This window comes from Phoxinus phoxinus, assembly GCF_949152265.1.
Source record: "Phoxinus phoxinus genome assembly, chromosome: 5".
Classification (NCBI taxonomy): Eukaryota; Metazoa; Chordata; class Actinopteri; order Cypriniformes; family Leuciscidae; genus Phoxinus; species Phoxinus phoxinus.
Genome location: NC_136880.1, coordinates 6,322,435 through 6,338,774, shown reverse-complemented (window position 1 = coordinate 6,338,774; position 16,340 = coordinate 6,322,435). Strand labels below are relative to the sequence as shown.

Here is a 16,340-nt window from a genome sequence, read left to right as displayed (position 1 = left end):
TAGATGTTGAGGGAGGTTCTAGTTCAGGTTCAGCTGGTGGGCAGCCAATGTTGCTAAGTTAAACATCGTTTGGTCCTATCAGTAAAGCGAGGAGCCTCATTGTAAACTGAAGGAGCACTTCCTTACAAGTGGTCAGGCACACCCACCAAAGCGGAACCTCCGCTTCTTTCCTGACCTCCATAATGAGATCTGCATTGCTGTTGTGTGTCGATCTGAAATCAGAGCTTTGACAAGAGTAATATCAAATACGTAATAACTAAAATACTTTATCATACATGTTATATTACTTAATATGTTTATTTGAATGTTTTAAACCTTTGTTTATTGTCTCAAGCAAATATGTATTCTTTATAAATTGTTCAGATTTGCATTTGTATCCAAAGTAAAATTTGAAAACTCAATATTTTCTTTCAACTTCCATGTTTCTTATCTGCTTTTTTATATTTAGATTTCTCTTTTTTGAGGTTGTGGATGATATTAAGTATTAGGGCCCTATCATACACCCAGCGCAATGCGGTGCCCAAGTGTTTTTTGCTATTTAAAGAGAGCGTTTGTAATATGGACCTATAGGCTGGTCCCCAACGCGTGTACACTTTGTCCCTCAGATGGTCTGCTTGTGTGCGAGGAGGTTAATTGCATCTGTTTCCTCGCTAGAGAAGCATTCAGTTTTTCCACTTGCAAATTCTGCCATGTAAATAGCGAATCCGCCATGGCGCGAGCACAACTGGCTTTTAAAGGGAATGGGAGATGAAACTCTTATTGGTTTATTGTATGTAACGCCCATTACTCATTAAGAGAATATGGATAACCCTTTTAGACCATGCACGCCAACCATTTTTCCCATCATTAAACTAGCAAAAGGGAATTAGGTGGATTCGGCCCTAAGCGCGCTTTAGACCATGAAGCTGTTAAGAACTTTGCACAGCCACAGACCTGTCTCTTCGAGCTACCAAACAGACAGTCCACGTCATCTGCCGTTCTATGGCAGCCACTGTTATCGATAGGTTTCAGGTGGCGAAGTTATCAGAGGCATTCCAACAGTTTATCCCTCGTCGGGTCCAACGGCCTCCGGCCTCTGCCTCCCGTCCTGAGTCAACCTCTAGGAGGGAGAAGCAGAAGGTGCTCTCCACTATGGTAAAGCAAAAGCAGATTCCGTTGCTTAAGCAGGAATTAAAGGACAAAGAGGCCATAGAGCATGTTCCCCCTCCCAATGAGAGAGTCAGGTTTTTACAGCCTTTACTTGCTGGTACCCAAATAGAACAGGGAACAGGTAATTGCGTCTTTTTAACCATTCTATGCAGACATACAGGTTCAAGATGTTGACATTGACAAGCTTATCGTGTCTCGAATTCTATCTGAGGATTGGTTAGTCACGACAGACTTAAAGGACGAATACTTCCACATAGAGATATTGCCTATGCAGAGCAAGTCCCTGAGGTTCGCTTTCGGGGGAAAAACTTACCAGTATTCTTCCCTTCGGCCTAGCCTTGTCTCCTCGCACTTTCATGAAAGTGCATGCAGCTCTGGCTCTGTTGCGACTCCAGGGCATTCGTATTCTAAATTATATCGACGACTGGTTAATATTGGCTCAGTTGTAGGAGTTGCAGGTTTGACATAAAGATGTCATCCTTGCTCATCTAAGGTGCTTGGATCTAAGACTAAACCACAAGAAAAGTGTTCTGTCACCAATCGAGAGGACTACTGTGACTACATCAACTACAAATGCGGGCACAGTTGTCTACCATACGAGTGGAGTCCATTCTCGCCATGGTGGGAAGCTTGAGGCTAGGTCAGGAGATTTTCATCCGTCAGTGCCAGAAAATGTTGTGTCTGATGGCTGCAGCCACCACTATTGGGATTGCTACACATGAGGCCCATCCAGTGATGGCTCAGGAACAAGGGTTTTCACCCCTTATGCAGTCCTATGCGTATAATAAGGGTTATGTGCCGAGGGCTTTGTGCCCTTTCTATTTGGAGGAATCCCCGGTTTCTCACCATGGCTCCCTCTCTCGGGGTTTTGCCGTCGCAAAACAATAATGACGGACATCTCTGATAGGATGCTGTAAAGGTCCTCATCTCATGTGGCAAATCAATTGATACACTTCCTCACAGATCTCAGGGGCTACCCTGTCAGTAGGGCAGTGTGGGATATAATGTTCCTAAAGCATCAACGCAATGACGCAGTGTTTCCTCTATAGGGAACGTCTCAGGGTTACTAATGTAACCCGGTTCCCTGAGATGGGAACGAGATGTTGTGTCGTGTTGCCATACGCGGCTTCTTCAGACAATTGAATCTGGTGATGCCGTATTCAGGCACCATTTTATAGATGCAAGTGACATACTGTCTAGCGTCTTCTGACTTCGTCCATGGCCCGTGTGTGTACTCTTGATTCCCTACAGAGGACAAAGCAGTTATAGAAGAGTGATGGATGGTTGAATTAACTGATTTTTAAAAATACTAACTGAAAGAAAATTATATTTAAAGGTGTGTTATGGCACTAAATGTCTGTTTACATGTCATAATTAAAATATAATGTGACTAGCTGTTGCAAATGTGATCACATTACAAGCTTGAAAAATGTATAAATTATAAAAACCAGAGTAATAAGAAATATTGTATCCTCATTTTCATTTAGAATTATATATATATTTTACACACATAATTTTAAATTCTTTCAGACAGTGTGGACAATATCTAGGTCTAGAAGATAAATCACCTTTAAAAAAAGCACATCTCGAGAGGGATTTAAAAGCGTGTGTGCTTCTGATCAAGCTAACAGGTGAATGAAGACAACAGTATAGGTGAGAATATATGCCCTATAAAACAAGCCGGAGCTAAAGATGGCGAGTAATCAGAGTGCAGTCTGGATGATGGGGTGGGGTGACGCATTACAACTAATTACATTGGTTTATAAAACAGCAGAGTAGACACATTTATTTTGAATGCTGCATTTTTTTTATTGTATTGTATTTTATTGTATTGTGTTGTATTTTAGCAATAAACGTTCATATCACTTCTCTGCTGAATATTTTTATCTAGTTTTTCACTTTTATTTTATGCACAAATTAAATTACTGTATTTTTGTTGTTGTTTGTTTGTTTTTTGGCTTGTTTAAAAAGATAAAAAAAAAAAAAAAAATTATCACTGTAAAAAGTTATGTAAAATAAAACTAAATACTTTACTGAATACCACTTTTGCTTTTGTTTAGAAATGTATCATCAATTGATAAATAAAAAGTATGAATCACAGTAAAGGCCTTTATATTCACCTTCTTAAAACCTTAAAAAAGTCCCCACATTGCCTATTGCAGATTTACAGCTCCAAGTGATTTTTTATTTGCTAGTTAAGCAGCTATATGGCATAAGTGTTAATAATTGAATCTAATTTCATCCTGTACATAAGTAGACTAAGAATCGTTTACACACATGAACTGACACCTCGGAGTCCAGACCTTAAATTCATTGAAAGTCTTTGAGATGTGCTGGAGGAGACTTTACAGAGTGCTGGACTCTTGCATTGTCAATACAAGATCTTGACCTAACATTGATGCACCTCTTGATGGAAATAATATCACAACATTTATTTTACAATTTGAGCCTGATGAATCTTAACATTGTCATCCTAGAATATGGCTTCCTACATGGTTGTTCAAGAAATGAAAAGCTACACAGTCCATCAATTAGGTTTAGAAGAAATGTTGCCAAAAATATAACATGCTATAAACATTATAATCACTGCCATAATTGGTATAATAATTACCAAATTATATATTAATAATAATGATCCATAGTGATAATGAATAATGAATAATAGTGATCCAATCATATTAAGCATTTGCCTATTTAAATCCAAACAGCGACTTTGCGCACACACACACACATATATATATATACATATATAATGACCCATTACGGGTCAAATTCTCAATAGTTTCATTATTCAGCTCAGTTCAGTTCAATGACAGTCTAAAGTGCATTCATTATGAAAGAAGTTCAGTTTAGCTATATAAGCAGCTTGTAACAAGTAGAATTAGGTACTGCGCCTTTAAGGTGGAACGCACTCTGTTACTCCCTCACTGATGAGTGGGCAGTTGGTATGAGGAGCCCGAGCTGTGAACATTGCATGTACGTATGCGTGCAAAGCCCGTTTTATATTCCGGTTGGTCTTAACCTGTTTTATTTCTATTCAGTAACGCAGTTGTTAGTGGAGTGTTTTGCAAACTGCCCATGTGTTTGTGGGATTGACGACACTGATAATAAATAATAGTTCTATACAAAAAATATCAGTTACGTTAGTCTGCTTACACTTGGCTACAACCATTCAGGCAAGCTGGTTAAAGCGTTACAAAGCTCCACAGAAGACAGTAGTGTCGCTTTTATTTTGAGTCAGTTCAATGTTGATTCAATTCATTTCGATAACAGAGTCGATGCTGCAAACTTTATCAGTTTTGAAGAAGAAAAAAAGATTCAGCTGTAAAACAGAAGACAATAGGCTCAGTTCTGTTCTTACCCAGTAGTGTTAATGCAGTTAATTAGTAATATTGCTGAAAATGAAGGGTCCCCAAATAAGCAAGCCAGAGAGGACAGTGGCAAGGAACCCAAACCCCATCAGAAATGGAGAAAGAAAAAAAAACCTGATGCAGTGGATGAGATATTTTGTGTAAAATATCTCTTGATATTATAGTAAAAAAAATGTTTTGTGCATTTGCAAAGAACAGATTTCAAGCAAATCAGAAACATGCAATATCATAGTTTTATTGTTTAAAATATCACAGTGTTTACAGTAACTTTATCAGCACTGTTCAGTGGGACCAACCACTCTATGGCTTATACATTCCATGGAAAGTGACCGGAGTGATGATTTCAACTTCTGCCCTTGCAACCTCAGACAGGTCCTTGGCATTCAAGATCAGGCAATATGTTGGTCTCTGGGCTCCAGGTGCCACCACAATTGTCATTAGGATACCTGTTCAAAAGCATCAAAGCATTACAAAATACACACTTGACAAGACATAATATTTGGCAATATGGCATGTCTCACTCACCATCATCCTCATCCACCGCATCGGGGTTTTGCACAAAGAGCGGCTCTGAAGGGTACGCGTCTGGCTCCTGCCATACCCAGGTCTCCTTAGTCCTCACATTCAGCTTGCAAATCTATGAATCATCAAAGACAGCCTAAAAAAGCACATTCTTCAACACTTGTTATAAAACACTGAACAGATGATGTGTGATTATTCATACCCTGTCAGGGACGAAGTGGTTGAGGCCCAGTCCATAGGCATAGGTGTAATTCTTTGCGTTGTTCATTTTGTAGTTGATCTGGGGAAACTCGAAAGCTTTGAGATTCAAACACATGATAAAACATGTCATAAAACTTTATCTCAATTTTTTTTTATGTCCAACATGTTAATAAGCTTTCAGGAAAGAAAATAATGTTATTTGAGAAATTAAGTTGTACCTTAAACAAAAAGGAAGCAAAAGTTGGCATAAGAACTATGAGTTAAGTTTGTCGTACCTTGTCTAGGACCAGAGAAAAGCACCTCAGGCTCAAGCCAAATGGTCCCATCAACACGCATTGTGGCTGTGGCTGTGGTGTACGGCAGAGAGATCAGATTTTTGCCCTGCTCCTCCTATAAGAAATCAGTGTTCAAGGGTCATCAATCCTGAAGAATCAGCATTTTTCTCACAAAAATATTAATCCTATGTGGCTTGGTAACACTTTACAATATGGTCCTATTAACGTTAGTTAATAAAAATACAACTGTTCATTGCTCAGGTCCAATAAATAATATCAGAGTGCCCCTACTATGCCTTTTTAAATATTACCTTTCATGTAGTGTAATATAGTATAGCTGTTTGTGAATTTAAAAGGTTGCAAAATTTCAAACATCAAAGTATACATAAAATGAGTTTTTGTCTCCCAAAAGAAAGAAGCTATTCTGAACTGCCTGAAACAATTTGCCTGTAATTCCAGTCTTACTTCCTGCTCGAATCTACGTAGGTTTGTAACAAATTTGCATAATGACAGCCTATGGTCTTCATTGGCTACCCTCAAACAGCAACGCCATTGTTAATGTTTGTAAGTGTATCAAGTGCTGAGGAAGCCTCTGGAGCTAATATTCAGATATGGTAATGGACGTTTGGTTTCCGACACGTGGTGTAAGCGGTCTGACCAAACAAAGCAGAGTAGACCTATCACAACAGATTGGGCCATCTGACCAATCAGGGCAGAGTAGACCAATCACAACGGACTGAGCCATCTGACCAATCAGAGCAGAGTAGACCATTTACAACAGACTGGGTCATCTGATCAATTAGAGCAGAGTAGACCAATCACAACAGACTGAGCCATCTGACCTATCAGAGCAGAGTAAAGAAATCACAACAGACTGGGTCATCTGACCAATCGGAGCAGAGTAGACCAATCACAACAGACTGAGCCATCTGACCAATCAGGGCAGAGTAGACCAATCACAACAGACTGAGCCATGGGGCCAATCAGAGCAGAGTAGACCAATCACAACAGACTGAGCCATCTGACCAATCAGGGCAAAGTAGACCAATCACAACAGACTGAGCCATCTGGCCAATCAGAGCAGAGTAGACAAATCACAACAGACTGAGCCATCTGACCAATCAGGGCAGAGTAGACCAATCACAACAGACTGGGCCATCTGACCAATCAGAGCAGAGCAGATCAATCACAACAGACTGGGTCATCTGACCAATCAGAGCAGAGTAGATCAATCACAACAGACTGAGCCATCTGACCAATCAGAACAGAGTAGACCAATCACAACAGACTGAGCCATCTGACCAATCAGAGCAGAGTTAACCAATCACAACAGACTGAGCCATCTGGCCAATCAGAGCAGAGTAGACCAATCACAACAGACTGGGTCATCTGACCAATCAGAGATGCCCAGATCCTTTATCGAACAGTTTAAGACACTTTGAGAAAAGAGCTGATGCTGCAATTCACTGTATATTATGAGAAAATTACATTGTTTTTTGATCTTGGATGCATGTAAACCTATTGTAGGAGACTCCAAAACCAAATTAGGAACCTTTCTAATAGCACAATAGGGGCACTTTAACAGAAGCATTTATTTTAATAGTATATTAGTAAATGTTGAAATTATTATGAACTAAGTTTAATAAAAGTGTTTTTAATTATTAGTTCTTGTTAACTAATGTTAGCAAATGGCACCTTATTGTTAAGTGTTTGTTTTTTTATTGACCTTGTAGGGATCCAGAGGAATGACGTATCGCCTCACTTCAGGCTGAGGGGCAATCATGGCATTTCTTTTAACTTCGTCCCAGTTGGCACGGAGGTTTGCCAGCCACAGATAGTTGTAGACAAATTCAAAGCTAAAGAGGATAAATAATACCTTATCTTCCCTCAAACAAGTTGTTGTTATACATGACTATACACAATAGTGATGATGAATAAAAATAATGCGCAAAAATCCTATAAATGTTCCTACTAAAAGTAATCATAAATTACAGTGGTGGTGAATGGCTTTAAAACTCAAACTTTCATGCAAGTAAATCATGCTGTTTTACTTACCCTTTCCAGGCACACAGGTCAAAAACAATGAACCCTGAGTCCTCGTAGCAGTTGATGTGATGGAAAAGACCCATTGCAGAGGTTCTGAATTTATAGTCAATGTATTCCCCTGGATGCTTCCTTGCAATGTGTATCCACGTCTGTATGAATGGACACAACAGATCTAAGGAAAAGACTCAAAGCCTCCTAAAGTTCTGTCATACTGGCATTACATTTACATTTATGCATTTGGCAGACGCTTTTATTCAAAGCGACTTACATTGCATTATCCTATACATTTATACATATGTATGTGCAATCCCCTGGGATTGAACCCACAACCTTGCGTTGTTAACGCAATGCTCTTACCACTGAGCTACAGGAAAGCATTAGCAACATCAATGTCATGTATATTATACTTAAGTGATAAATAAACAAGAACATACGCCTTTCTCCTCATCAGATTCGAAGCAGTCCATATAGTTGGATCCTCGAATACTCCAGGCGCTCAGGAATTTCAATAGGTTGATTTTGACTGGTGTTTCAACAAAGACAAAGTAGTTCTCGGTCATCCCAAAACTAGTAAGGGAAAGACATATAGGGAAAACGGGTGTTATTGATTATATGGAACTATTCCTTACCGTTCTTAGAACCGTTCGGCCCAACCATTTGCGACAAAATTTTAATTGAATGACGCAAATGTCATGTGGTGCAATCAAACGTAAAAACATAAAAACACATTTAATTCATAATTTTTTCAAATGTTAAAAAAAAAATACTGTACATATAGGCCGATATATTCGTTGCCTCTTTGGGCAGTTGAACCACATGACATTTTCAACCTGAACTAACCTGGTTGTTACAAAATTGTAAAATTATCTGATGAGACTTACTGTTAGCTTTTTGCATGTTGGTTGCACCACAGTCTTCGATTTGATTGACAAATGTTTTTCAGATATTAAATAAGCAGTGAAGTTTAAAAAAAAATAATAATGAAGGATATTGCTATACTATGATTAAGTAGGTTTTCTTTTTAAGACTTTCATTCATTTAATAAATCTTTTTCCATTATGACAGCAGGTCACAGTGTCTGGTTGTGTGTCCCTGGGTAACCACTAGAGGTCCTCTTCCCCCACGGTGTCCTACACGTGTTAACTACATTTCCCATCATCCTGTTCTATCACTCATTGTTTCATTGCACACAGCTGTCTCCCGTTACCTTGTTAGTGTCTGTGTATATATACCCTGTCTGTTCTAGTGTTTGTTATGGAGTCCTTGTATAATGTCACCACACTTCCTGAGGTCTGTTTCTCATCTTGTTTCTGGTTTGTTTCTTGTTTTGGATTGCTTGTATGGTTTTTGACCCTTGCCTGGAATACTGCAATTGGATCTACCCGTTTGTGTTTGCGTTCGTGACAGAACGACTCCGTCAAGACAAGATCCAGCGGTATGTTTTTCAATGTCTCTTCCCCAGCCACCGAGCAGGAGAGAAGACCATTTTTTGAGGGGACCCGGTTGGTCAGATTTCCTTGGCCAGATAGGACCCGTGGAGGCCGCAGTGGAGCAGGTGGTCGAGAGGAATGCCGACACCATTCTCCACTCTGGCCCCTCTTCGACCCTGGGCTGGTGATGTCCTGTCCAGAGCTCTGTTCGCCGCGGTTTCTGTCCTGCACTTCGCCATCAGAAACGGCGGAGAAGGAAGACCTCCAGTCTCCCCAAAGACCCGGAGGTTGTCCTCAAGCAGCCCGTTGTCGTCCCGGAGGTCGTCCCCGAACAGCCCGCTGTCGTCCTGGAGGCCGTCCCGGAGCAGCCCGCTGTCGTTCAGGAGGTCGTCCTCGAGCAGCCCGCTGTCGTCCAGGAGGTCCTCCTCGAGCAGCCCACTGTTGTGCAGGAGGTCGTCCCAGAGCAGCCCGCTGTCGTCCCGGAGGCCGTCCCCGAGCTACTCGCCCTGCCGGCCCCGCCCGAGCTGCTCGCACTTCCGGCTCCACTCCTGATGCCTGCCCTGCTTACTCCGCTCAAGATTCCGGGTTCGCCCTGGCCTCCTGATTGGCAGGTTCCGCCCTGGCCGCCCGAGGGAAAGTCTCCGCCCCTGGCCGCCCGAGGGAAAGTCTCCGCCCTGGCCGCCCGAGGGAAAGTCTCCGCCCCTGGCCGCCCGAGGGAAAGTCTCCGCCCCTGGCCGCCCGAGGGAAAGTCTCCGCCCTGGCCGCCCGAGGGAAAGTCTCCGCCCCTGGCCGCCCGAGGGAAAGTCTCCGCCCTGGCCGCTCGAGGGAAAGTCTCCGCCCTGGTCGCCCGATGGGTCGTCTGTTTCGCCCTAGCCGCCGGCTGAGCCATCGCCCCCTGTTCCTGTTCCCCTTCATGGACCTGGCCCCCCATCCCTCCCCCTGATCCTCCACCGTTCCACCTCCCTCCTGGACTCTTGTTTGGTAGTTGTCTTGGAGCGCCTGGTAGCCGCTCCGTAGAGGGGGGTTATGTCACAGTGTCTGGTTGTGTGTCCCTGGGTAACCACTAGAGGTCCTCTTCCCCCACGGTGTCCTACACGTGTTAACTACATTTCCCATCATCCTGTTCTATCACTCATTGTTTCATTGCACACAGCTGTCTCCCGTTACCTTGTTAGTGTTTGTGTATATATACCCTGTCTGTTCTAGTTTGTTACGGAGTCCTTGTATAATGTCACCACACTTCCTGAGGTCTGTTTCTAGTCTTGTTTCTTGTTTTGGATTGCTTGTATGGTTTTTGACCCTTGCCTGGACTGGATTTATGATTTACGGATTACCCATTAAAATACTGCAATTGGATCTACCCATTTGTGTGTGCGTTCATGACAGAAGGACAGTTGCACCACCTTGACTTTTTTTCTTTTTTTTTACTTTATGTCCCCCAGAAAATATCAGAATGAATTTTAATTTGGAAATTTTTAATTGCAATGCATATAATGAATTGCATTTCAATTATATTTTTGAGCATATGACACAAGCAATGCTGATATCCAGACCTTCCATAAACAAGGAGTTAATATTGAGGAATTTACATTTTAGACACTGGCCTGGTTTCACATACATAGTTTAGATTAAAGGATTAGTTCACTTTTAAAGTGAAAATTCTGTCATCATATACTCACCCTTAAGTTGTTTCAAACCTGTATGAATTTCTTTCCTCTGCTGAACACAAAGGAAGATATTTAGAAGATGTCAGTAACCAGACAGTTTCTGGTTCCCATTGACTTCCATAGTATATTTTTTTCCTACTATGGAAGTCAATGGGAACCAAAAACTGTTTGGTTACTGACATTCTTCTAAATATCTTCCTTTGTGTTCAGCAGAGGAAAGAAAATCATACAGGTTTGAAACAACTTAAGGGTGAGTATATGATCACAGTATTTTCACTTTAAAAGTGAACTAATCCTTTAAGCCAGGATTACGCCTTAGTTAAATTAGGACATTTAAGTAGCTTTTTTTTTTTTTAAACATGCCTTAGAAAAAACATTTCTGGTGTGCATCATGAGACAAAACAATGGCACTGGCATATTTTACGATATGCTTTCAGTTAAAACAGCTCAAACATGCATTTTAAACTAAGACTAGGTTTAAATCTTGTCTGTGAAACCGGCCATATATTGCCAACATTGTTTTGCCAACATTGTTTCTCCAACAACGGAAATAGTTTCAAATGAAGATAAAGCAGAATAAAACAGAATATCTGAGCAACACATTAGTGGTGATTTGCTCTACATCAGGGTCTTGATCGCTCTGTCAGGTTTAATTAATGATGAGCTGAGTATACATGATCCTTTACTAGTGATCTACACAATAATGTTTCTTTGGCCAAAGTACTGTAGCTATATTTAATTTCAACATTGTTCTTAACTGTAATAAATTAAAGTTAAATTAAACATTGATTCTAAATATTTGTATATATTTTCTCATGTGTTTTTGGAGGCCTCATCAATTTGACGATTAATCGATTGACTATTACCTGTGCACGTAGGATGGCTTGAACCTTTCAGCACTTGGGAACTGCACAACCACCTTGGATTTCTCAATGGGGTTTGACTTGTCTGAAAGATTTTGTAGGCATTTCACCAAATGAGTTTAGTGAGCATTAGTCATCGTTTAACCAAATTCTTTTAAATGATTCTCGATTGTAAGACCGCTTACCTTTTTGTTTAGGTGGGATTCGGACAATATTGTAGGCCAGTGAGGCTCCCTTCCCCATGCAGTTCCCAATGTTGTACACAGTACCATCTTTCTCAATGTGGGGATGGGCTGTTACTCCATTTATGTTGACGTAATCACACATGTCAACCTTTTGGAATGATTAAGTTATATTTCTTAAGATGCTGGAAAGCTATTCAGGACTACAAAACATTCAAATCAATATACAATAAATCTTTGCATTACCTTTTTCAAGGTTTCCAAGGTGTCCACATTTACTTTAGTGATATAATTAGTCTCTGTGACAGCATAGAAATCCTCTCCGATAGGGTAGACGTTCACCAGGCAGTTGTCTGTCACCTCAACACCTTTGAAATACGAGAAGAACCTGTCAAAAAATGACAAAATGTAAAAAAAAAATGCTGATGCACCAAACCCATAAGCATGCTAAAGCTTTCAGTTTGGTCAACTACAAACGTTTGTCTAAAGGCCTGTTCACACCAAGAACGATAACTATAACCATAACTATATTGCGCCCACACCAACAGACGATATCGCTCTGTTTATTTTAAGCGCATGCTGCAGGTTTGTTGTCTGTCTCTTTAAATTCTTGAGCTCGTTCAAGCAGGATGGATTCTGATTGGCTGTCAATGTTTGTATCGTTGCATCAGCTGGTAAAAAACGTTTAGAAAGTGATTCCAATGATATTGCTTCTCTGTCGTTATTGTTATAGTTGTGCTGTGGACTCTGCTATTCTTCTATATTTAGATTTTTTTTTTTTTACTATATATTTATCTTTATAGTTATCGTCCTTGGTGTGAACGAGCCTTAAGTCCAGTCAGACCTGGAGAAGATATTCTTGCAGGGATCTGGATAGGCGCAGGTGCCGAACTCAGTAATGACCACACGTTTCTCTGTCATAGCACGCACGTAAGCATCCGTTTTGACAAACCTGTGAAAACAAAATCCATGGTCAATATGTTTTGTATTATTTTCCTTTAATCGAACCAAATTTAAGATAACAAAAAGATTATTTGACATACTTGCGGAGATATGTGACCTGTCCATTGCTGAAATCAAACTTGTGCATGAGGGCCTGGCCATCAAAAAGATGGTAGAAGGGCTCAGCTCCAGCTTCAAACAAACCGGGACCCAGACGGAGCAGACTCCCTTTTATAAACGAGGGGATGCGACCTAAAAAAATGCACATTATTCACAAGCGTTCTTGTTTTTTTCTTCTCAGAACTATACACTAGAAAATGGTGGTTGGCACATAGTATGTTGCTCATTCATTGGCGTGGAAAACACACCCATTTCAATACTTTAGCAATATTTCAAACCGGACAGTTGCTGCGTCCGAAATTGCATACTGTCTTGCATACTGTACTACGTTACGTCGCTTCACTTCCATTCATAAATCCCCTCATAGGATATTAAAATGTCTATCGAATGCACACTTCAGAATCTCGCCAGAAGTAGTAGGTCATCCGGGGACTTTTTTGAATACTATGGCTACATTCGAAATCGTATACTTCCCTACTATATAGTATATAGACAAAAGAAGTATGTCTGAATTCACAGTACTCATAAAAGAGTAGGCAACCCGGATGACCTACTACTTCCGCTGTGATTCTGAAGTGATGAACACTTTACTATCCCATGAGGCCACAGGAGATGATTTATGAATCGCAGTCAAACATTATAATGCTAATGACAACTTTTGTTAACTCCACAATAAGTAAATCCACTTCACCAGCTAATTACTCTTCGATAGGAATATCTCCTTAAGTTTTTTTATAGGAAGAATTCAAGTAGTGGAATATAATCACTCAAAAAATTTTCAATATTTAACAATCAATAAATATGTAAAAAAAAAATTTAAGATTGAAGAATGAAGGACATACCAGTGACTGTTGCTGGAAGAGGTTCATTCAGCTCCTCCACGGTCTCAAATATTTTCTTATAGCCTCCAGCAGGGTGTTCAAAACTGAAAATAATATTTATATATTTATATCAAAATTATTAAATACATAGGAGGGCAAATTTAAGAGAATCAATGCAAACCATTTACAGAAAATTAACTACAAACATGTTTTCCAATGACACAAACAGAGTAGTATAAATCCAAAACATACTGTTCATCCAGATATCTGGTATGTTAAACTATCAAAACCACAAAAGTCACTTACCGGCTAACCATGATTGCTGCTGGGACAGTAAATGTCTGAGATACAGCTTGTTCTTGTTGGTTTGTCAGCGGAGCCCTGAGTTTATGGGCTTTTATACTTTATCCTCTTACACAGTTTTTGCAAAGACTAACTTTAACCCCCGTCACAGCCAATGGCAGTTATTTGCTAAACAACAATCCCATTGTACAAAGATCCTGAGATGCAAGCTACAAAAGCCATTCTTCAAATAGGATTTGCTTCCCCTGATTTGAAGTTTTCACGCAGCTAAAAGCTGTGATGCAATCAGGTAGACAAAACGTGATTGTAAAACGTCAGAAACATAAATAAGCTGAAGTCAGCTGACAAAGCCCACCAACAAAGACTTTATTCGGCTAATAATAAAACATTAGCCCATTATTTACATAAAAAGGACATTCTACATAAAGGTGTTTTATAACAAGTGTCCAGTAAAAAAAGGAAATAAGCAACATTTTGTTGTTATTGTTTTTTTGAAAGGGCCTAATAAAAATGGATTGCATGAAAAAAAAGTCAGTATATTCTCTTTCTACTTTTGCAATAATGAAAATGTATTAAATCTGTCAGTGACAATAAAATTAAAATGTAAATGTTTAGATAGCCTTACAAAATAACCCTAATAAATATCGCTCAAACAAAACCTGCGTGTTTTTGTCCTTAAACAGCCATTCTTTAGGAGAGAGTGTGTAATCCATATTACGGCAGAACAACCAACACATTGTTTGCCCTGTCCGCTGGGAAAACAAGACTCACAATAAATTAGTCTAGCAGCAAAAGCTGATGTTTTAAACATGAAATATCTCATAGTGTACTGTAGCACACGTGTGCAAACTCCGTTTTAACGTGGTGTGATTTGACAACTGATTGCAATAAAAATATTGGTTTAAAGTCTTAACTTTAAACATTGCTTCCTCCAAGAATATTTCTTTTAAATCTTGATTTTCTTTTTCTTGCCTCATGCATCGGTCATAAAATAAAAGCTAGTGCTGCTTATTTTATTTCCCAAGTTTTGCAACTCTGAGGTCTCAAGCATCAAGGCTTTTTGCAGCACACAAACAAAGGGCTTTCAGCGTTTATCACATTCCTGAACAGATTTGCATTAACTGAAGAATGTTTGCTTTCGCATCACAGGCCAAATTAAACAAGCACGTTTTTGCAAAGGAGAGTACTGAATGAAATGTCTTATTCTGTACTAGTACCTTTAGATTATATAAAACATTACAACATAACATAAAAAAGTGATACAATTATGAAATGATGTCCGTCTACCCATACCTATAAAAGATGATGTTACGTTTGAGTAACAGTAATGTCATAATTTTGAAGCAAACCAATGATGTAAGTTTAAAAACTCCAATATATACAATGTATGTGTATGTGCGCATGTACGCGCGCGGGTGGGGGGAGAACATGCTAATAAACTTTGACGTAGAAAAACCATGAAGAATACATAGATCTCACTTCCACAAAGCAAAGGCATTCACATCCAGTACCCAGTTTTCTCTTTTTAATGACTAAAATTACACTTATTCGATCTTGAACGAGCAAAAAGGACTCATTAGAAGTTAGAGTGATTCGCAAGCACTGATGCAGGTGTTGACTTAAAACAGAGGAACTCTTTTTATTTTATTTGTATTACATTAACATACGAAAAGCTTGACCTCACATGTGTAAGTTGTACTAAGCATTGTCAGAATGAAAATGGCCAACCTTCTGGTGTTTGGCAACTGGGCCAAACTGCACAAATCCCCTGGACTGAAATCCTTCAAATCAAATAATTTTAATTGCAACAATCCTTCATCGGGTGACGTGAGAACTTCTTTGGCTTTAGAAGCAAATGCTCCTCCCTCATCAACACTAAACAGGTCCTTGATAATTTCACGTCCGGTCGCTTTTGCTGAGAACTTTCCCACAGTGTAGCATTTTCACACCGGTCAAATCCATTACAAACAAATCCCTTTTGTGTTGAAATGCATCATTTTTCCACAATGTCACTCACAGATTTATCCATTTTATGCAACTCCTAATTATGGCTGTTCAAATGACTGAAGAAGTCCTATATGGGAGGCTGCAGACCTGGGGCCTCATGTACAAAGACTTGCGTTGAATTTATACTAAAACATTGCATACGGACAAAGCTGTAAATCTGCGTACGCACCAAAAAAAAACAGATGTATGAATCTCTGCGTACGAAGGATCCCACGCATATTCTCTTTGTACATCCCAATTAACGTAAAATTGAGTGCACATGCACGAGCACAACGCCCCACCCAGTCTCCTCCCTTAATTAAATAAATTTAAATATGGTAATGAGTCCACTTTGGCAAAAGAAAGCAGTAAGAAAATGGCTAAAGCAAGCGGCAAGAAACGCAACTTTACAGAAAGTGAATTGGAGGTGCTACTAGGTAGAAACGAGAAAAAATATTTTAT

The 16,340-nt window shown here is 39.8% G+C and overlaps 2 protein-coding genes across 3 annotated transcripts in view; one reads left to right on the top strand and one right to left on the bottom strand.

Annotated features, from left to right (window-relative positions):
* Positions 1-14,122, bottom strand: part of rpe65a (retinoid isomerohydrolase RPE65 a) — a 222,353-nt gene extending 208,231 nt beyond the window's left edge. Inside the window, exons 1-14 of one of the 2 annotated variants that reach the window (XM_079614109.1) lie at positions 13,896-14,122; positions 13,611-13,693; positions 12,750-12,900; positions 12,551-12,658; positions 11,953-12,094; positions 11,710-11,857; positions 11,528-11,609; positions 7,999-8,131; positions 7,574-7,713; positions 7,245-7,374; positions 5,519-5,633; positions 5,245-5,339; positions 5,046-5,157; positions 3,569-4,966 (exon numbers count right to left, since the gene is read on the bottom strand). In XM_079614109.1, coding sequence (XP_079470235.1) covers positions 4,821-4,966; positions 5,046-5,157; positions 5,245-5,339; positions 5,519-5,633; positions 7,245-7,374; positions 7,574-7,713; positions 7,999-8,131; positions 11,528-11,609; positions 11,710-11,857; positions 11,953-12,094; positions 12,551-12,658; positions 12,750-12,900; positions 13,611-13,693; positions 13,896-13,906 — 1,596 coding nt within the window. In that variant the 5' untranslated portion in view covers positions 13,907-14,122 and the 3' untranslated portion in view covers positions 3,569-4,820. Of the gene's footprint in view, positions 1-3,568; positions 4,967-5,045; positions 5,158-5,244; positions 5,340-5,518; positions 5,634-7,244; positions 7,375-7,573; positions 7,714-7,998; positions 8,132-11,527; positions 11,610-11,709; positions 11,858-11,952; positions 12,095-12,550; positions 12,659-12,749; positions 12,901-13,610; positions 13,694-13,895 lie in introns of those variants that run through there. The other variant, XM_079614110.1, reaches the window with a different exon arrangement.
* Positions 1-16,340, top strand: part of LOC306999441 (uncharacterized protein) — a 135,682-nt gene that overhangs the window by 21,062 nt on the left and 98,280 nt on the right. The gene's annotated exons all lie outside the window — the stretch shown is intronic.